The sequence below is a fragment of the Balaenoptera ricei genome, chromosome 20 (assembly GCF_028023285.1).
Source record: "Balaenoptera ricei isolate mBalRic1 chromosome 20, mBalRic1.hap2, whole genome shotgun sequence".
Classification (NCBI taxonomy): Eukaryota; Metazoa; Chordata; class Mammalia; order Artiodactyla; family Balaenopteridae; genus Balaenoptera; species Balaenoptera ricei.
The window spans coordinates 16,361,221-16,383,096 of NC_082658.1; the positions used below are offsets into that span (position 1 = coordinate 16,361,221).

Below are 21,876 nucleotides of genomic sequence, written 5' to 3' on the forward strand. Positions count from 1 at the left end.
TCACAGATGTACCTTTAAGCCACCTAGATGAGGTAGTTGCTATATTGTCTTTAAGGAATGAAAAGTTCACACCTCCCTCTAGATACTCAGAGTATCAGCATTCTGCAGGGCTCTACGTTTTCTTTATGGTTTACTGCAATTTCTCCTGTTTCAATGTAAACTCCTCTCCTCTTATTTAACCTTCTACGGTTAAATAAAAACAACTTATACAGAAAACAACTTATAAGAAGTCTTCTCATACAGAGCAGTGATTACCAGAGGGGAAGGGGTGAGGGAGAGGGAGAAATGGGTAAAGGGGATCAACTGTATGGTGACAGATGGAAACTAAATTTTTGGTGGTGAGCATGCTGTAGCGTACACCAAAGTAGAAATATTATGTTGTACCCATGAGACTTATATAATGTTATAAACCAATGTTACCTCAATAAAAAATAAATTAAAAAAAAAGTCTTCTCATGTATCAGCTAAACCATCCTTTAGCCTTCTTTTATTCCAGCTAAATGACTCTGAGCCCTTTATCGTTTCCTCACAGGACTGGCTTTCTATGATTTTGATGATCTTTGTCTCTTTTTCCTCTGTCTTCTTCCAATAACCACAAGAGAGCATGATATTCCAAGAAGGGGCTAATCCATGCACAGTCGACAGGATGGCCTGCTTTCCAGCTGGACCTGCAAAAGTCCTCTGGGTCCATTCTGGATGCCATGATGATGCTGCTGGTGCTGGAGGCAGAGGTAACACCGACCACAGTCAGGACCATCGCTAATGGCTGTACAGGTGGTACCCTGGATGAGGGTGTCCAGTAGGTGGGAAAGGTGAGGGCGAGCTGAAAAGAGCCCTGAGCCTTGCCCAGAGGAAGGGCTGCCATTTTCATATTCACACAAAGACTCTGCCTGGGTTAGGGCAGTCCTGGCCATAGTGAATAGGAACCATAGGTGGTACCGAGAATCTCACCATGGTAGTGGAGGCAGCATAATGGTTGTCACTGCCCACATGACACTGCCCATCATTGGGCTGGACAATGCCTGCCAGCCTTCCATCCAGCGCTATATGGGTCTTGGCATCAGTGGTAAACACCAGCAAGTGGGAGGCATCATTCCTCCAGCCAATCTTCTCCTGTTAAAAAAAAAAAAAAAAAAGGCAAAAGAGACAGCGACTTTAGCCATGTCACTGGTACAAAACAAAGACCCAAGGAGCTCCCCATCTGAAGGGCTAGACAAGTTGTCTTGGAGAAGGGCCTCAGTCCTAGTCCTTGGAACATAAGCTGGAGTTTTCCAACTCAGGGGTTTCTGTTCTCTTAGGAAAACAGTCTCAGGGCTCATTAGTTCAAGCAGCTGAAAGACACCTACTTCAACTCCAAATAGAACTTCTTCAATGATAATCACATGGCCCATCTAGAAACCCATCTGCATCTGCAGAGCTGGGTTGGGCTAGAAGAAATCCCATCTGGACATTTGCCCACTTTGCTGAGGTTAGGTGAACCCAGCCTTGACTCTGATACACTTCCAGAGAAGATCCTCTCCCCAGAAAACATCTGGGACCACTGAGGTTCAAAAAAGTATCAGCTCTGGCCAGGGAGCGGATACAAGCAGAGGTTGCTTATCAGGAGCAACTTATTGCTCATATTGTACAAAGCTTGCTTAGTTCCTATCTCGTATTTCACATAGAAATCCCCACAGTTGAGCCACTTCCTGCCCCATTTTGATCTGCACCACCCACACCTGGCACTCCATGCCCTCCAAACTCACATCACAGACGGTAGCCTGCATGATGGCATCAAAGCCACCCTCTGGGGCATCTCGGTTTCGTGACACACTCTGCTTCTTCACCTCCTCATTGAAACGGGTCACCTGGTCAGTTAGCGTCAGCACATGTTTGTAGCCAAACATAGGCAAACAGGTGGTCTTCATACTGGGGAGGGAAGGAATAATTTAAGCAGACATCTGATGGAAAAGGCTGCATGGGGAGTGGGAGGGAAAAGAGGGGGACAGATATGGACAGTGGAATGCCCAGGCGAGTTCTATACAACTACTATTACCCAGACAGTTTAGACTCCAAACCCTGCAAATTACCTAGGCATCACATTGACCTAATCTTCAGCTAGATCAGAGGATAAGGGAGTGAACTGTGGAACCAGACTGCCTGGGTTCAAATTCCAGCTCCTTGACTTACTAGTCATGGAACCCTAGGCAAGCTTCTCTATACCTAACCTATAAAGAAATGGGAACATGATAACACATATCTCATAAGAGTTGTTGTGAGGCTTAAATGAGTTAATAGATGTAAAGCTTTTAGATCAGAGTGAGGCTCTAGTTGTTGTTGCTATCACTTTATACTTAGCACTTCTCTAAAGTAACATTAACACAACAACAAAGCAAAAGTTCATCAATAACTTAATGTCCCTGAACTATCAATAAATTGATAGATCTGTGCCAAACAGGAGCATTTCTGTCCCCAGCCCAGTGGTTTATTTGTTTAATTGATGGCTGACACAATTTCTGGGGAACCTTACAATCCAGACAGAAGGTTAAAAAGGCACATCATATAACTCTCGAATCTAAAATGTAAATTCATACCTTGTCAGGCTCGGTAACCATCATTTTAAATTATAATCCATGGATTTGCACAGTCTCTAACAAATAAATAAGCCATTCAGTTGTAAGTCAAACTCTCAACAGAGGGACACATCAATTTATGCTATTAGAGGGTCCAACAAATGTCATTTCCACTCTTTCCTATTCCTCTAGGACTTAATTCCTTGCATTTTAACCCTGCAGGACTCATATTCTGGATAACGAGGACAATGATGATGACAGCAATGGAATCAATCATTCTGAAATCATAACTCCTCTATCTACTTATACTATTTATTCGTGGCCTAGACCAAGAAGCTGATGGATTTCCTTTCTAGGTCTCCAAACAGCCTTGGGCTCTATTAATACAACACTCCAGATCAATGGGTTGGCCCACTTGCCAGACAGGGAGACCACGGTAGAGAAGAGATATGATTTGGCCAGAAGGCAGCCAACAAAGCTACCCTAGACTAGAAAGAGGAAGCAGGACTTGGATTTGTCTGGGGCAATGGGGAGAGATGCTGCCCTGGCTTCTAGAAGAGAGACTTACTCATAGCAGGGGTTTTTGAGGGCTTCTGGTGGGGAGATGTACATGTATGGTGAAACGGGCTTGTCCACAAAGGCCCCGAAGCCAATCCGCAGGTTACTGGTGAGCTTACGCATCTGGGAGGCCAGCTTGGTCCCCAGGTTCTGGATGCTCCACAGATCGTCCTTCATGGAATAAGACAGGTCCATTAAGTAGTAGATGTCCACAGGGTAATCCTCCACCTGCCGAACTTGGACGGAGAAGTTCTTCGAATCATCTGCAAGGCAGAAGGACGTTAATTCTTCTCCTCTTTTCCCTCTAAGACTTAAGTAGATTTGGACACAGCTGGGATGAAGTAACTTTTTTTTTTTTTTTTTTTGGCCGCGCCACTCGTCTTGCGGGATCTTAGTTCCCCGACCAGGGATTGAACCCGGGACCCGGCAGTGAAACCGCCAAGTCTTAACCACTGGACCTCCAGGGAATTCCCTGAAGTAACTTTTTGATCAAAACAAACTTGAAAGCCCTGGTCCCTTTTCCTCTCTCCTTGCAATTCTATTCCTCTTTCAACCTCTTGATCCTCCCATTTTTAACCTCTTCTTTTCCATTCTAAAAGTCTCCACCCTCTCTAAATCCTCATCTGTCTAATCCTCTGGGTCCCAAGGGTCTACCACCCTGAATCACAGAAGTGTTGGCAGTTATTACACTTCAGACTCTGTAAAAGGCAGGAACTATGTCCCACCCTTTTCTGAACCCCATAGTAACCAATACACGCCTTGCACGTAGAAGGTACTTTCTTAAATTCTTGACTTAATTGAAAAGTCAAAATGAGTGCTTCAGAAAAGCCTGTCTCTGGACTTCCCTGGTGGTGCAGTGGTTAAAAATCCGCCTGTCACTGCAGGGGACACGGACAGATTCAATCCCTGGTCCGGGCCGATCCCACATGCCGCGGAGCAACTAAGCCCGTGAGCCACAACTACTGAGCCTGCGCTCTAGAGCTGGTAAGCCACAACTACTGAGCCCATGTGCCACAACTACTGAAGCCCGCATGTCGAGAGCCCATGCTCTGCAACAAGAAAAGCCACCGCAATGAGAAACCCGCGCACTGCAACGAAGAGTAGACCCCGCTCGCCGCAACTAGAGAAAGCCCGCACGCAGCACAAAGACCCAACGGAGCCAAAAATAAATTTTTTTTAAAAAGCCTGTCTCTTAGCCTAATCCTTCCTCCCTCTGAAGGTCTCCTGCCTCTATTTTCTCTGCCCCCATGCATGTCCTGCCCCAATCTTACATGGAAAAGGAGCTTACAGTTGCTTTCTCATCTTATACTCACTTGAGCCTCAATAGAAAGCTATATGCTGGGTAAAACAGGCATTGGGGGAAAGAAGAAACAAACATTTTTTGTGTACCTACTAAGTTAGAAGGGTTGAGTAACTTGCCCAAGGTCAAATAGCTAATATATGGAAGAGTCAAGATTCAAACTCAGATCTTCTGACTTCAAGTCCCCAAACCTTCCACTTTCTTCCATTCTCCTGCCCACACTTCCCTCCACATCCTTCTCTTCCCACCCCAATTCCACTGTGAGCTACTTCTGCAGGATCCCTACCTGGCCGTAGCCGGAGCGCAATCCTCTGGGGACTGACTTGAGTGATCTGGGAGCTGTCTCCAGAGCCCTTGTCACTGAGGGACCTGGCCTCCAGGATTCTGGCCTCGCTGATGGGGAACTCGATGGACTCCAGGGCGCAGTCATCCTTCAGCAGATTCTCCTTCAGGTTACAGCGGGGCGAGCCCGGAGGCAGAGCCTGTAAGACGAGAGGAAGTCCTGTGATCAGAGCTACGGTGGTTCTCTGCTTCCTGCAGGCTCTGCCACATCCCAGCAGCCTAAAGCTCACCCAGCGCTTTGGAGCTAAACCAACATAAATGAACTCGTGTGGTCCTTCCTAACATAGCCCCTAGGCCTGTTGTACAGAAGGGGGAGACTGAGGCATCAGAAAGGTTGGGTGAGTGCCTGTTCATGGATTGGTAGGTAGGAAGAGGGGCAGTACAATAAGATGCCTGTTGGACCAGTGTTCTTCAAACTGTAAAATGCAACCCACCTGTGGGTCTCAAAAATCAATGTAGTAGGTCTCAACCACCAATTTATTAAAATGCAACATGATAGAATAGAAAGTATCAAAGTATATAAGTGGTAAAAGTAAATATTGTTTTGGGAAAGGTTTATTTATTTATTTTTTAAGCTTTTAAGTTTAAATCTTTGTTAAGCTTCTTTTTTTTAATATTTAGTTTTTATTTATTTTATTCATTTATTTTGGCTGCGCCAGGTCTTAGTTGCGGCACAAGGGATCTTCATTGCGGCAGGTGGGCTTCTTAGTTGCAACATGCGGGATCTAGTTCCCCCACCATGGATCAAACCCCGGGCCCCCTGCGTCGGGAGCGTGGAGTCTTACCCACTGGACCACCAGGGAAGTCCCGGGAAAGGTTTATATGTTGGGGAGTAGGGTATAATATGTATAATAAATAATGATACACAATGTATGTCTTTCTGTCGGTCAGGGTCAAAACAGTTTGGAAGGCACTGTGTTAAAACAATGGCTGGGGTGTGAGATCCAGGAGGGCAGGGACTGTGTGTGTCTCATCTCCCCTCTATTCCCAGCACACAACGTGAGACTGACGACTAAGTGATGGGGGGAGGATATGGGGAAGCAGCAGAGACTAGGGGCTAAGAGCACAGATTGGCTGAGACTATATCTCAGCATTGCCTCTTACTAGCTGGTTACTAGGGCGAGTCACCTAAACTCTCCAGGCTTCGTTTCCTCATCTATAACATGAAAATAATAATAGCCCCACCTTCACAGGAATGTTCTGCAGGACCATATAAGACAGTGCATGTAAAACACATAGCACGGTGCCTGCCATAGGGTAAGTGCTCAATAAATCTTAGCTGTTATTGTAAGATGTTCTATAAATAGTTCCTGGATAAATTAATTATGAATAAACTTCACAAGCTTAGGCAAATCCCATGATGTCAAGCCACTAACCAGAGCCTGTCCTATCACTTTCAGCTTCCTCCCTCACCCTGGCCAAATGGCAGACTGAGTGCCCTTCCAAACACCCCCATGTGTATCCCACAGCCCTCTGGGGCTCGGTGTGTGTTTCCACCTGAGTATTGAACGGGGGGCATGCTGCATTGGAATGAACACTAGAAATCAGGAAATGGGTTCAATCCTAGGTCTGCCACTAACTAGCCTGTGACCTCAGATAAGTCATTTCACTCCACTGAGCCTCAGTTTCCTCACCTGTTCACCCCTGTTAAAGAGGTTAGATGACATGGTGTTTTCAGTCCCTTCCTGCTCTGACATTCAGCAAACTTAGCCAGCACCGCGTGGGCGCAAGCCCATAAGGGCTTCTTGCCAGGCTGGGGGAACTGCCTGGAAAGCTAGAAAACCCCTCCTTGGACCTATTTCGAAATATCTAGGCCTTCAACCCCACAATCCCCCGCATCCCTACCCACCCCCTCTCACAACCACTTCCAGAAGTCAGCTGAATAACCCATACCGATATCGCAGAACAACTAGTGTTAACATTTATGGAGTACTCACTGCATGTCAGGCACCATAGGAAGCACTTTACATGGATCATTGCAATCCTCCTGATTACAGTTCTGTAATGCTGGAATTATTATTATTTTACAAATTACAAACCTGAGGCTTGGAGGTTTCACAAATGAGGAACCCAATCTTACAAGTAAGAAATTGAAGGTTTGGAGAAATTAAGTATTTTGCCCAAAGCTACAGAGCTAAGAAGTGGCAGAAGTGAGACGTTGACTGGATTGTCTGACTGTAATTATCCTCATAAAACGGTAAGTTGTATTACATTCTGTGTAGAGTGGGAATCAAGGCAGAGAAGCAGGAATGTAGAAGAAACAGCCCCGGGAAGAGCCACACCTGAGAATGCACCAGCTAGGGAACAGGATGCAAGATGGGGATACGGGAGGTGTGGGAAGGATAGATAACATTCTGCCTCCTCAGCCCCTCAGGTGACTGGAAGCCATGTTTCCAGGAGAGGCATTGGGCCACAAGGAGACATCCATACTCAAAAAATCAGGACTCTGTAGCTTAAACCCCTCTGGATGCTCGAAGTCCCTCTCCCACTCCTGCCCAGCCCTCCTCTGATAGGCGGAAAGGCTTCCCCATGTGGATGGGACCATGAACAACACCAACAGTACTACAGACTAAATGTGTGTCCCCCCAGAATTCATATATTAAACCCTAATCTCCAAGGTGGTGGTATTAGGAGGTGGGGTCTTGGGAGGTGACAGGTCATGAGGTGGAGCCCTCATGAATGGGATTGTGCCCTTATTTTAAAAGAAGGCCCCAGACACCTCCCTGGCCCCTTCCACCATGGGAGGACACGGTGAGGAAATGGCCATCTATGACACTGAATTTGCTGCTACCTTGATCTTGGACTTACTAGCCTCCAGAACTGTAAGAAATAAATGTTTGTTGTTTAGCCACCCTGTCTGTGGTATTTTTGCTACAGCAGCCTGAACGGGCTAAGACAAATGGCATGAGGACCACCCTAGCCCAGGCAAGATGTGGAAAGAGCTTCCAGAAGCCAGCAGCTTCCTTCTTCCTCTTCACAGGTCTGAGGTAGAGAAACGGCATCAGCAATGGGAAATGGTACATGAGACTTAATCTTCCTGGTTCAGAAGATCCCAACAGGACATCAGAACTCCTCAGAGAGATGAAAATCCCCTCCCCTCACCCAGCCAGGCCCCTCTGCCAGGGACAGAATGGCAGAAGAGAGAACTCACGAACACTTAACGTTTTTGTGCCCCAATTCTTGCTGCTTCTGTCCATCTCTCCCAACCCTTCTCTCTCAGGAAGCAGTCTCCTTCTTGCTCAAAAAACTCCCTACTGTATCTCTGATTCCAGGGTCCCACAAAACCCCGGAGAGAAAACCTTCCAAAAAAGGCAATGATTGGATGGATCGAGATGCCCTGAGTTGCTGATCCTTTCCAGGACTAAGACAGATGCTGAAGGAGAGAGAGGGAAGGGGGAGACCAGGAAACAAGGAGAACAGCAAGGCCATCATGTATCTTCAGGCTGCATCGGTGAAGGGAGAGAATATCTTGGAGGGGGTTTCCTGACCCCCGTTTCCTAACGTGGCGGTGTTTATTAGAAGAAAGTTTGAAGTGCCTAGCCTTGCTGACAGAGCTTATGGTTTGTTACGAATTTCCGAAGAAATCTAAACACTAAGAAACAAAAACTATCTCCTTCCCTCCCTCTCTGGTCGCTGACATCAGGGGTCAGGAATATAACAGGCCTGCTCCTCAGCCACTCTCTCCCTGAGAGCCTGCTGTCCCAGAAGGAAACCAAGGCACTGACCTCAACACATCTGGGCCACGTTCCTTTCTTAATAACCCAAGCTGAGAAGGTAAAAGGAATGTGTCCAGGTTACTCAGAGAGAAAGCTGGAAAGAGGTGGGGGAGGAGTGTTCAAGTTCCCAGTGAAACCAGATGTTACACAAAAAGGGCAAAGATAACCAAGACTCAGGGGAAGAGCCAGAGCACAGCAGCGGGAGGTCCCAACCCACGTGCGGTGTGAGCTGAATTCCCGCCCTCTCCTGGCGGGAATTCAGCGCCTAGTCCCATTCTCCATTAATCCCATTTTAGAAACTGGGAAAGTACAGCATGAATAACTGTCATTATTCTACTTACTTCACAGGGTTGGTCAGGGGATAAAAATAACACTGTGAATGGGAAATGCTTTCAAAATATAAAAATCTCAACGAAAGTCAAAAATACTCAAATCCTTTTGATCTGATATAAACAAATAAATTCAAATAGGTGACTCTTTTCTACTATTACCATTCTGACTACTGCTATTATTGCATACTCTTTCTTGGAGGACAAGGAACAATAGGTCGTGGTACATTTTTTTTCCCCCAAGTGCTAACAAATGCCTCCAATCCAAAAAAATTAAGATTGCTCTCTTGATTGACATCTGGTAAGGACAAGAAATCACTTGAACATACAGAAAGAGAGGTGTGGAGGGGACAGAAAGGAGAGGAAAAGGAAAGCATTTTAGTTTATGGTTATTGATACTCACACCCCACTGTTTACAGAGGGAGGAGCACTTTTAATATTATACCTTTTTTTTATGATAACAAATTGGGGCAAAACACTCAAGATGAGAGTTTGCCCTCCAGATTAAGAAAAAAAATAGGAAGAAAGAAAAAGCAGCAGAGAAGTGAGAATGAAATTATATTAGTGACTAAAAAGGAATTAAACAGCGGCCTAAACCTCCCCCCACCAAAAAGGCAGAGAAGAAAATGAGAAGTAAGTCCTATTAGAGTCTTCTTCTTTGTGGGATCCAAACCCATTCTTCTTGTTTTATCCATGGATGTCAGGCTGAGTGTGAGCAGGTCTACCTTCTGATGTGCACTCAGGACTATAGAAGAATTCCTAGTATTTCTCTCCACATTAGGGTTGCCAAATTTGGTAAATATTTAGGATATACTTATACTAAAAGTATTTGTTGTTTGATTCAAATTTAACTGGGGTGTCCTGTATTTTATCTGGCAACCTTAACTCCAGCTTCACCCATCATGACCCCAATGATCAGCCCCTTCAATTAACAATATTTGCCAAACTTGCTATTGTAACAACCCATTCTGATGCAATAGGTTCAGGGTCCATCCTGGAAACCTTTGTATTTAACAAGCACCCTAGGTGATTCTTACCAGAAGGCAAATTTGGAAGGTTCTAGATCCCAACATGATGCCACCAACGCCAAGACCACAAGTTGAACCTCTCTGTGAAGCCAGCCTCTCTGCTAGATTCACAGTCCAGAGACAGCACACCACCCCAACCCGTAACAGTATCCAGTCCCCCAAGAACACACCCTATGCAGATGAGCCCAAAACTCTGCGCTCATCCGCATTGGCTATGTTTTCCTATTACCCAGCCAAGGGCTTGCTATCCACACCCAGAGCTGCTGTCCTCCAGGACCAGGGAAAGCTGAGCCCAACCAGTTGTTTTTCCAAGCACTGCCAACTCTGCCTGTAACAGCCAAGGTAGGAGAGGCAGGAGAAGAGGGCTCTCCAGGGTTGATTATTCAACAAATCACATGCAAAATGGCCCAGATGGTTCACTTTTGGTTTTTAAGATCAACAGCCAAGACACTTTCAGCAGTTAAACTTGGTCAGTGCAGGGGAAGCCCTCAGGAAAAAAACAGCAGTCCTGTTCAAGTTTCAGTCCGGGATTCCCACCTCCCATTTCTCCCTGGTTGACAAATGATAACCCACACTGGTCTCCTCTGCTACCCCTCCTCCCCGCTTAGAGAGATAATTGTAGTCATTCACTAAGCCCTTGGCCCTCCCGCTTCCCCAGGGTGCTGAGAACTCAGCAAAGGCCAGGAGGATGCTTCACTAACTTCCTGTGTCCCCCTCCCCCTCCCTAGGTCCTGTCCACTGATTCAATCCAGAGCAATAAATCTGACTTTATCACTCAAAAAAACCAAAAACAAACAAAAAAACCACTTTCCTTTTTAAGTTCCATCCTCCTAGAAAATATCTCATTGGACCATCTATCTCCTCTCATTAGTTTTCTTTGGTCCTGGATACACCCATCTTCTCTCTGACTCCATCCCTCATCCCTAGGCTAGTCCTACATTATATTTTGATCCTACCTGGTACCTTTCCCACCCTCCTTCTTCCCTCCTCCCACCTTGGTATGCCCCATGGGAAAAAATTCACCATGGCCATCAATAAATATTCTACATATATCTCCAAATTCTGGTCACATGACCTAAGGGCTTTGTCTGGTCAGGCCTCAGCATGGCCTCAGCAGGCCAGCTACCTGGCTTGTTCCTATGCAGATCAAGACAGGTGACAGACATTCCAAGAATCCCAGACTCCTCTGAACCACAGTTTCTCCATTTTGTCTTGCTTTGGGTTGAAGGCGGGGGGGCATCTTTTGAGTGATACTAGGGCTTCTGCCCTGGCCACCCCTCTGCCCCAACCAGCTACAGGCCATCCAATCCAATGAGGCTCCCTCCCCATCCAGCTCTCCCTTCTTCGAGGATTCAGCTGCAGAATTCCAACTTCCTCGTAAAAGAAGCTTAATAATATCATGATGGTGACCAAGGGAAGGAGCATACGGCAAATGAGAAGGGAGGAGGCCACATCACACTTGAGCAGCCAGTTCAGCCCAGAGGGGTGGAGAACCTGCGGGGGTGGAGGGGAAGGGCTCACTCAACCCAGCCCCACCCCCAACTCCCAGCCCCAGGGAATATTTCATTTGCTAAATGAAGTCAATGTGGCCCAGATGTTGGGCAGCTGCCTCTGGAAGCAGTTCTCGTGCTGAACTGCTCAGAGGCCAAAGCAGTGTGCTGGGCTGGCCTCTGTCATTCTGGCTGTCCTCTCGTTGAGGGATAAACACAGCCTCTTGGCTCCCACTCCCCCCTCTCCCACCCCGCACCAGCCTTCCAGGGAGGTTGCCTTTTTAGGAAACTCAGCAGATTGGGAAGAGAAGCAGAGAGAATGAGTTAGAGCAGTCACAGAGCTGCGGAGGGCAGGGACAGAGAGGGCGCCTCAGGTAGCTGACACGCAGCCAGGCCAGGAGTTCAGGTAACCACCTGCCGGGGACCAGGCCCATGGCTCAGCCCCAGACTCCGTAAGCACTGGACCTTCTCCAGCCACACTCACCCCCCAGCTCTTGTCAGCTCCAAACTCCCATCCCAGCCACAAACACAGCCATTCCCTCAGACACACTCATTCCCTAGGGCCCCAGACACAACAAATCCTCTGCCTAGACACAGCTAACCCTTTCCTGTCACCCTCCCAGCCTCACCAAATTGGCCCAGCTCTTTCTTTCATTGATACTTTCCCAAGAGAAGGAAGGAAGGAGAGGAAGAGGAGAAAGAAAGGGGAAAATGTAAAGCCATGGGGGTCCAGTCATCAGACAGGAAAAGGGAAGAGAAAAGATCCTCTGTCTAAACAGCCCCCCACACAAGTGCAAGATCCCTCTCTTATTTGCCTTTTAAAACTTCTGGAATATTCATAAGCCAGCATCCCCTCTGTATCTATAACCCTCTCGTGCCTCCCTTTTTGAGACCCGAGGCCCTGCTTCTCGGGGTGTTGCACCCCAACAAAAATCAAGCAAAGTGTGGTAAAGGATGGCAATGGCTACAGAGAGGCCAGCAGGCCTAACCACTCTGCCTAAGGCCGGGGCCACGCGATACACTCTGGATGGCATTCCCAGCAACAGCCCCTGACAGCTCCCTTCGATGCCCATCAATGGGAAGGCTTCTCCCTAGTTTTGCTCAGAAGGGACAAGGGGCTTGTATACTTAGGAGGAAGGAGATATCCCCATGGGTCTGTCTCTACACAAAAGCAGCTAAGTCTAGGGAAGAAATAAAGTCAGATATCTGCTCCTTACCTCGTCTGAGCACCAGGCACACATGGGACTCACAGCCAGACATTGCTGGCAGGAGCTCACGCCTCGTGTGGCACAGATGTTGGGCCCTGCAACAGAGAGACAGAGGCATTAGTATCTCATTTGACATGACCAAGTACCTGGTCTGCCCCCATCCTTTCCCAGCTTTCCCAAATGCCCAGGTTTACAGCTCTCAGATGCACACAAAATACACCTTAACCATCCCATAGACATTTACCAAACACAGGCTGTTTGGTAAGGGAGAAGGAGAATGAGGAAGGTCGGGAGAAACTCGTCACAGCCCTCAACTGATGAGGTCACTGTGACGGCAAGTGATGGAGCAAGTGTCAGATCATAAATGATGGAAAGGCTTTAATTAACAACTGATTTGACACCTACATTGTACAAATGAAAATCTCAGGCCCAGAGCCATGGCAACGTACCCTCTCTCCAATTATTCTAGTGACTTAGTCACAGCCGCTACACAGGGAATTCAGAGCCCGGATGCACTAACATTAACACACAGTCTAAATATGGGGGTGGGGGGTGACCGCCAGGGCAGTTTCCTACTGGCCTGCCAGGGGAAAGCAAATCTTCTGAAATCTTCTCAAGCTTCCCAATACATATATCTTGGGATCCAAGTATATAGAATGCTTTAGGGAAAACCGCAGAAATATTAGAAAAAGTTGACTGATATAAGCTGGAAGAACATGGAATTTTGGAGCTGGAAGACCTGTATTTGAATTCTGAATGCGCTTCTTACTAGGTGTCATGACCTTGGTCAAGTTAGTTTATCTCCATGAAGTGATAATATCTGTCTCACAGGATTTGTGCAAAGAAGTCAGTGAGATAAAGGAGAAGCACTGGGTACACTACAAAATGCCACTCAAGTGTGAACAGTCTTCATACTGTCAAAGGACAGAGAAAAAGCTGCAGGGAGGAGCAGAGACAACCAGAGGCATGAAAAGAGCCCTGAGAAGCCCAACCAGGAAGCAAAGCCCAGACATTTGCCTGGACAGAAGCCCCCATCCTCCCTCCTTCCCCCAGCTTAGCCTTCCTGGCCTCAGTCAGGTAAACCTCCAGTGCCCTAGGAAGGCCTTTTGCAGTACAGTCAGCCCTCCATATCCGTGGGTTCTGCATCTGCAGATTCAAACAACCACGGGTTGGAAATATTCAGGAAAAAAAATTCCAGAAAGTTCCAAAAAGCAAAAGTTGAATTTGCCACGTGCCAGCAACTATTTACATAGCATTTACATTGGATTTACAACTATTTACATAGCATTCACATTGTATTGTAAGTAATCTAGAGATGATTTATAGAATACAAGAGGATGTGCAAAGGTTATATGCAAACACTAAACTATTTCTATAAGGGACTTGAGCATCCTTGGATTTTGGTGGTCAGGGAAGCCTGGAATCAATCTCCCACAGATCCCGAGGGACGACTGTGCAAAGAGCAGAATGAGGGAGACCCATTCCTACTATGACCCAATTATCCTGACAATTACTTTATCCAATTTTCTAAAGTGGTCCCTTGCCCCCAGTTCGTAAGACCAGCAAATATATTTGGGGGAAATCAACCCTCATCACTGGGATGTTTTCCCAGTGTCCCTGAAACTTCTTACGGAGCTGTCTCAGTCTCTTTTATAACAGCTTGGCTGAACTCCCTTTCAACATCTGGGGCAAAAAAACAAAAAACAAAAAAACAACCACCCAGCAAATGCGTGTGTACACACGTACACAAAATATTGTTAAGAAAAATTATCTAAAATGTGGAAATAGGCAAAGGGAGTACCGGGTGTCCTTTCAAGGTAATGCAAAGGGTTGACTAGTAGACCCACCATGCTTAGGGATTATCTGATTTTCCAGGGATGTGTACCTTTGTTTGACTTCTATCTTATGATTCTGTAAGAATAGAGGTTGACCTGTAGAAAACCAACAACAGTGGAGAACAACGTATATGATTCTTATCCAACAGCAACATAAATGATTTCTGTCCGGTAGAAAAGGTAACCCCCAAAGGTTAAGGTTTATTGCCTTGTAGAACATTAACCAATTTTGAATCTGTTAGGTAACTGATTTCAGCATTCCTTTGACTGACCGACTATAACTCCCTTACGTGAATTCTCTTTTGAACTAGTCAACATCTTACTGGTTCCCTGATTAAGTTGGATGAAATCTTTGACACATGTTCATTTTATAGTTGTATGAGAATCATACTTTTAACTCTTTGAAAATTGCACTTTAACAGTATCCATCTCAGGGCAGAGTGACCTAACAGAAAAGGTACACACACAGTCAGTAGACTGTGGTCCTAACTGAGTCACCCACTAATAATATAGCCTTGGATGATTCATTTAATTCCTCTCAGCCTCCGTTTCTTCACTCCAATATTCCCAACTTATAATTATTTGTGTATCTGCCTTAACAGCACTGCCACTCAATAGATTTTAAGCCTCTTGAGGCCTGTCCTGCCCAGCCCAGCCTCAGTCCTTGCTCAAAGGAGATGCTCAATAAATATATATTAGAGCAAATTGAGAGGTATTGGACTAGATCAACTTTGTTTTGTTTTTTAAGCAACTGAGCTCATTTCTCCAAATTATGCATAGAATTCCAATATAAAACACGCAAATGTGTTGAAACTGTTCCTTGGGCAATTTAAATTTTCATTGTTCTCCACAAAACACTAGATTATACGTGGAATTCTTGAAGCACCTTCTGGAAGCCCCACATTTCTTCAGAGCCCTGAGTCTGTCTAACTTCAAAGGCCTTTCCCAGGACTTCCCTGGTGGCGCAGTGGTCAAGAATCCGCCTGCCAATGAAGGGGACATGGGTTCGATCCCTGGTCCGGGAAGATCCCACATGCCGCGGAGCAACTAAGCCCGTGAGCCACAACTACTGAAGCCCGCGCGCCTAGAGCCCGTGTTCTGCAACAAGAGAATCCACCGCATTGAGAAGCCCGCGCACTGCCACGAAGAATAGCCCCTGCTCGCCGCAATTAGAGAAAGCCCGGGCGCAGCAACAAAGACCCAATGCAGCCAAAAATAAATAAATAAATTTATTTTAAAAAAGGCCTTTCCCAACCCTAAAATTCTGCAAGTGATATGCTACTGTAAGTCCCTGAGTAACCTCTGGGGCTCCAGCCTCTGACTGACTCCAACCTAGGCGCGTGATACAAGGACTGCGAGGTGGAAATTACGGCAGTGGTTCCAGACCTGGCCCTAAGGCACCAAGGCCACCTCTGAGTTGGGGTGGCCCTCAGCCATGTACTGTCTTTAATGGAAGAAAAGTAGCCAATCTTCCCAGAGCTGCCAGATTCAGAATGCCTGACTGTTCAGAAGCAGCGATGCATCCAGAAGGCCTCTGCCTACATGGGCTGCCTGGCCATCTGGTATCTCACAACTGCTCTTTTCTCAGCCAGACGGGAACTCATCCCCCCCTTTACTGCCTTATTGGAAGAGTTCTGAGAGAAGCATAGCCTGCACTATTTTAGGCATCCCTTCTTGAAGTTTCCATGAGAATCTACATCCAGGGGAGTAATTCTGGACCTAAGTGACATGGATTTTCGGTAGGGAGAGGAGAAGCACGAGATCGCGGGAAGAGTCAGAAGAGAGAAGAGGGCCGTGGGAGGTGTGGGCGCTGTCTAATTATTTTCTGAAAACTTTTCCCAGTCTATCCATTTAGCCATCCATTCATTCTCAAATTAGCATTTCCCCAAGAGTCCCTGACTCATAGCCACAAAAGAAAGCCTTACCAGATGTGAAATAAACAACAGCAGGCCCCCCCGCCCCCCCCGCAGTGAACGGGCAGTCCCTGACCCCAGAAGATGATATGAGCTGCTGGGACTTGTTCTTTAGGAAGTCATGGCTGGAGAGTCACGGTTACCCAGCTCCCCTTACCTCTCCTTTTTAATGAATCACAGGTTGATTTCATGAGCACCAATGATTCCCCCCACCCACCCGCTTCCTGGGATGCCCCCCACCAAGACCTGCGACCAAGGGCAGGTTCCCCGGAATGCAGTGGCTGAAAGCGACTGACTCATCAGAAATCTCTGCTCCTGGGCCATGCTGATGCAATGAGCCGTTGCTCCGAGGCCACCCCTCCCCCCAAACATGTGGAAGGAGTGTGGGCCTCTGTTTCCAGTCATTCATAAGGCCTATGTTCCTGCTCAGCCTCGGAAGCCCAGACTCGGCTCTGCTGGAGAATCAAGGATCTTCATCAGAACTTTGCCACTGAAACAAATTAACAACCCCTACCACCCATTTTCTTGGACAGCTTAGCCAGAGCGAGGCAACAGGAGGACTGGCCCTGGTCCTCCCAGTGTAGTTATAAAGCAACCAATCCCTGTCACACTCTGAGCACAACAGCTGGCAAGACAGAAAGTTCTCAATAAAGGCTGCTGCTGCTATGGTTGCTATTGTTTTTATTGTTGCTGTTTTTATCCTGAGGCCCAAGCGGTTGAAGGCAGGGGATCAAAAATATAATCTAGGAGGGATGGCCAAGAAGAGAAGGCCGATTAGAAAACATAGACAAGACCAGAAAAGAACTTTGCCTGGAAAGTAGAAGTAGAAGGCTGTGGTTTGACACATCAGCCCAATTCACAGAACCAGAAGAGAGACAAAGGGTGGGGAAAATGGAGAAAAAAAAGGGAACAAGGAAGGGAGTTGGAACCAGTGGAAGTCATGATGCGTCAATGAGAGCTATTTTGAGGATATGCTGTCCAATTAGACAGGATGTCAGAACACAGGAACGGGCCACCCTAGTGAGGCCAGGGGACTCCAGGAGAGGGCTCAGTCAGAGGGAAAGGTGTTCAGTGGGGAGGGAGGAGTATGCATACCGCAAACACCATGCACATCTCTCTTACTATCTGCAGGGAGGAGTTCTGGCCTGGGTCTCCAGCCCCGCCACTGACCTTTGACTAGTGACTTCTCAAATAGGTCCATGGGGACACTGGGTGACTCAGGCAGTGCCTGATCTTCCATTGCAGTCACCTGGCTGGGTGAGTCATCCAAGAACAAAACATAGGCTAACTGTGCTATGGATGCAACAAGTGGTTTCTCTAGAACAAGCTGTTAAGAAAGTTTATTTTATTTTTGTTCTTTCATTTACATGCAGCAGCAGCTCAGTAATCCAAGGAAGGGGAAGAAGACAGGAAGGTGGGATTCAAGGTAACACATACCTCTGTGCTCTGAGCAGAAAGCTTCAGTAACCATCGCCCAAAGCAGTAGGGAGTCCAAGCTACCGTACAGGAGGCATGCTGATTTCAGGGATTTTCAAATGTTTTAAAAAAGAAGTGCATCAGAGCCAATTAAATATGGTACTTAATTAACATCAGAAGCCGTTTGTGTACAATTTGCCTCGACCAATATTAAAATGTGTTACGGGTTGAACTGTGTCCCCCAGAAAGAGATGCTGAAGTCCTAACCCCCAGTACCTACAACTATGACCTTATTTGGAAATAGGGTCTTTGCAGATGTAATCAAGATGGGGTCATTAGGGTGGGTGCTAATCCAATATGATTGATGTCCTCATAAGAGGAAAACACCACGTGAAGACAGACAGCGAGAACGCTGCCGTATAAAGACAGAGGCAGAGATTGGAGTGATGCAGCTGGAACACAAGGAACGCCAAGAGTTGCCAGCTACCAGCAGAAGCTAGAAGATATGAGGAAGGAGTCCATCCAGCGTCTCAGAGGGAGCACGGCCCGTTGACACCCTGATTTCAGATTTCTAGCTTCCAGAGAGAATAAATTTCTGTTGTTTTAAGCCACCCAGTTACAGCAGCCCTGAGAAGCTAATAATACAAAATGAATTTGCATTTCCATAGCATATATGACATGATTTTGAGGAACATTGCTCTGAAATACTCTGCATGATTGAAAAAAGCCAGCCTAACCATTTTGTAATGGTTAACCCACCTATGGATAACAGAAAAGTGTTTACTTTTCTTTTATACTTTTCTACTAACGTATATCAATGGTGTTGGCATTCATTCATCCACTCACTTACTCAACAAATATTCACTGAGTACCTACCTGTGTCTGGCACTCTGCTAAGCACTGGAGACACACTGATGAACTAAACAACCCCCTTACTCTTGTGGAGCAGAGAGTTTAGTGAAAATCAAACATGCTCAACAGAAAGCCAAAACATACACAACGAACAAGTACCATTTCAAACAGTGGCAAAGGCATTAAGAATATAAAGCAGGACAAAGCATCGGTAAGGGGAGGGTGTCTCCTTTAAAGAAAGGCCTCTCTGAGTGACATTTCAAAATGATATGAAGGAGTGAGTCATGGGAAGATCTAGGGGACGAGTATTCCGGAAAGAATCCACAACAGCTAGATGGTCCTCAGCCTCTTAAAGAAACAGCAGGAAGAGAGAGGGAAGAGGAGGGAGATAGAGAGAGGCGGTTGGAAACGCAGTCAGAGACCATAATACTGGGAAGCAGTAGCCATGGTAGGGAGTGTGGCTGTCATTCTCCGTGTGGTGGGAAGCCGCTGGTGGGCTATAAGCAGAGGTGAGCAGAAGTAGATCATCCTGGCCGCGAAAGGAGGGCAGACAGTAGGGGAACAAGACCAGAAAGAGACCAGTTAGGAAGCGTTACAACCATCCAGGCAGCAGAGGGCAGGGGGTTGGATTTGGATGGTAGTGGTATCCGTGGCATGGTTAGACCCTAGATGTTCTCTGAGGGCTTGCTGACCCACTGGCATGAGGGACGTGACCGAAAGGCAGGAAGGATTTCGCCCTGAGCAAGTGGATCCCCTTGGACAAAGCTCAAATGTACTGACCACGGGCCATGCCCTTTCACTGACCTTTCTTCAGCCAGTAGGCCCTGCCCTTGTAAGTGAAGCCAGATCATGTCTTGTTATCATCTCCAGCTGGGATAATTAAGTCGCCATGTTTTATGCTGAACACTGCAGAAAAAGGACAGAGTCCTGTCTTCTGTGTAGTTATTATCTAAAATTAACACCCAGCCCCTGGAAAACACCCTGAGGGCAGGGGGAGTAAAACGATGAACACTATTATTGTGTAACGGTGGATGTGGTGGGGGAAGCATGGTGGTGGGACAGCAGACAGGAGACCTCAGGTCTAAAACCACTTTTACCGCTCCACTGGCTGTGTGACCTCAGGCACGTCCTTTCATCTCTCTGGTGCTCTCTCTAAGGTCCAGTAACTCTTTGAGTCTCTGTCACATCCCTATTCGAGAACTCATAATTGTTCCCTCCTATTTAACAGGTGTAACCCAGCCACATCAGTCAAGCGCTGGAGACCTTCCTTTCCCCCATGCTCCCAAATATGGGCGGAATACTTACCTCAGCAGTTGTTAGGATTAAATGAGATAACATAGATGAAAGAACCACGGATGGCATAGCGGATGCTCAGTAAATGCTGGTTTCCTTCCTCCTTACCTTCATGCAAATCACTTCCTGCACTAGGATGCCCGTCCCCCCCACACCCCTACCCGCCTCAGGGTCAGATGAGAGAGGGTCCTTGGTCTCTACAGGATACATACAGTGAAGAATCACTGGCCAGGAGACAGGAGCCCCCAGGGCTAGACCCCACCAATGCCACTAAACTAGTTGTGTTATCTTGGGCAAGTCACTTCACCTCTCAGGACCTCCCTTTTTGCTTCTCTGTAAAACAAACGGTATTAGATTAGATGATTTTCAAGCTGCCGCCAGCCCTGGAAGTATATATTCCAAGCAGAAAGCATCAACAAGCTGACTAATACTCTAGGAAGCCTAACATCCCAGGGCCCAAGACCCCTCAAATATTGCACACATGTCCATTTCTTCCTAATGGCCTAACTAATAATTTGATTCAAATGTTGCATCTCAAGTTCTGGAAAATTTTATCAGCACAGGCCCCACCTCCCATCTGACTCATTCAGTATAGAAAAGAGGCAAGCCCACACCAAGCTCTGTTTGAGGCCCAGCCCAGCAGCACGCTTTTGGTGACCTCCTTGGCATTCAACTGTCCAATTCTGCTACTTTTCTCCTGCAGCTCATATCTTGTGGGTATAAACAGCAGGCGGTGGTGCTGTCACCAGCCCTTGCTTCCAGCCTGTCTTGGTAGGAAGGCAAATTGGTCCCACCATTTTGGAGGACAATTTGGAAAACCTATTAAAATTTAAATTTAAAATATTCATGTCCTTTGACCCAGCAGCTTTAGTTTAAGAAATTCAGTCTGCAGAAACACTTGAACAAAGGTGCATAATAATGAACAAGGATGTCCCCTGCCACTTTATCTGTAGTAGTAGATAATTGGGGGTGATCCCAATGTCTACCAACAGGGAATTGGTTAAGAAAATTCAGGTATATCCATATAGCAATATGCCTTCTGGCTAGAATTACAGCTCTTGGCATAAATAGTAATGGAAGGCCATGCACTGATATAAAAAGATGCCCACGGTATATTAAGTGACAATGATCCTATTGTGGATGATTCTGCTTGAGAAACAACAATAATGATAAATCATTATATACGGTGACAAATACATAGGAAAAAAATTCTGGAGTAACTGTCAACAGTGGTTATCTTTAAGTACAAGACTACAAGGGACTTGTACTTTCTACATTATTCTATTTCTGTACTGCTTGACTTTTTTTTTTTTTTCCAGCCGTGCCATGCAGCTTGTGGGATCTTAGTTCCCTGACCAGGGATTGAACCTTGGCCACTGCAGTGAAAGCGCTGAGTCCTAACCACTGGATGGCCAGGGAATGTCCTTGATTTTTTTTTTTCCCCACAAAAAGCTGAATTCGTTTTATAAGCTAAAAAAACAAATTAAAGCTAATTTTAAATGTCTTCTCTTCTGCCTCAGTCTCTACATTTGCATTCATTTAAATGTAAGCTCCCCAGGGCATGCCAGGCTCTCTACAAGCAAGCACCTTCAGCACCAAAACCCGGTAACCTCTTGGAATCCCAAAGCTCAAGGGGAACTCCAGAAGAAACTTGGTCCAGCCCACTCCCACAGCCTTCAGGACTCTCCCAGGAGAGTGTGGTCTATTCTCAATTTGTAGGAGTCCCAGAATGGAGGCACCACACTCCCCTCCTCTTCCACCTCCCCAAGGAGTTGGTCAAACCTGCCCCTTGCAGGTGGCTCCAGCCCAGGTTGAACCTGGAGGAGTTTAGCACGTGCAGTGGCTAAAGCAGGGGTTTGGAATCATCAGTGGTTCTCACAGACCTGGGTTCCCTCTATCCAAGAATCCCATCAGCAAACAGATTTAGGGTTGACGACAGGGACTTTCAAAGTGGCTACTGAATGTGCCTTTTGCCAAACTTCTGGAGCTTTCTTCCAGGGCAAAGTTTTTCAATCTTGTTTTTAACTGCAGACCTCCCTTCCCC

At 46.5% G+C, this 21,876-nt stretch overlaps 1 protein-coding gene across 1 annotated transcript in view; it reads right to left on the reverse strand.

Annotated features, from left to right (window-relative positions):
• ITGB3 (integrin subunit beta 3) overlaps positions 1 to 21,876 on the reverse strand; it is a 47,787-nt gene that overhangs the window by 19,859 nt on the left and 6,052 nt on the right. Inside the window, exons 2-6 of the mRNA XM_059906398.1 lie at positions 12,533 to 12,618; positions 4,697 to 4,892; positions 3,121 to 3,373; positions 1,746 to 1,908; positions 952 to 1,113 (exon numbers count right to left, since the gene is read on the reverse strand). Of these exons, the coding sequence (XP_059762381.1) occupies positions 952 to 1,113; positions 1,746 to 1,908; positions 3,121 to 3,373; positions 4,697 to 4,892; positions 12,533 to 12,618 (860 nt within the window). The remainder of the gene's footprint in view (positions 1 to 951; positions 1,114 to 1,745; positions 1,909 to 3,120; positions 3,374 to 4,696; positions 4,893 to 12,532; positions 12,619 to 21,876) is intronic.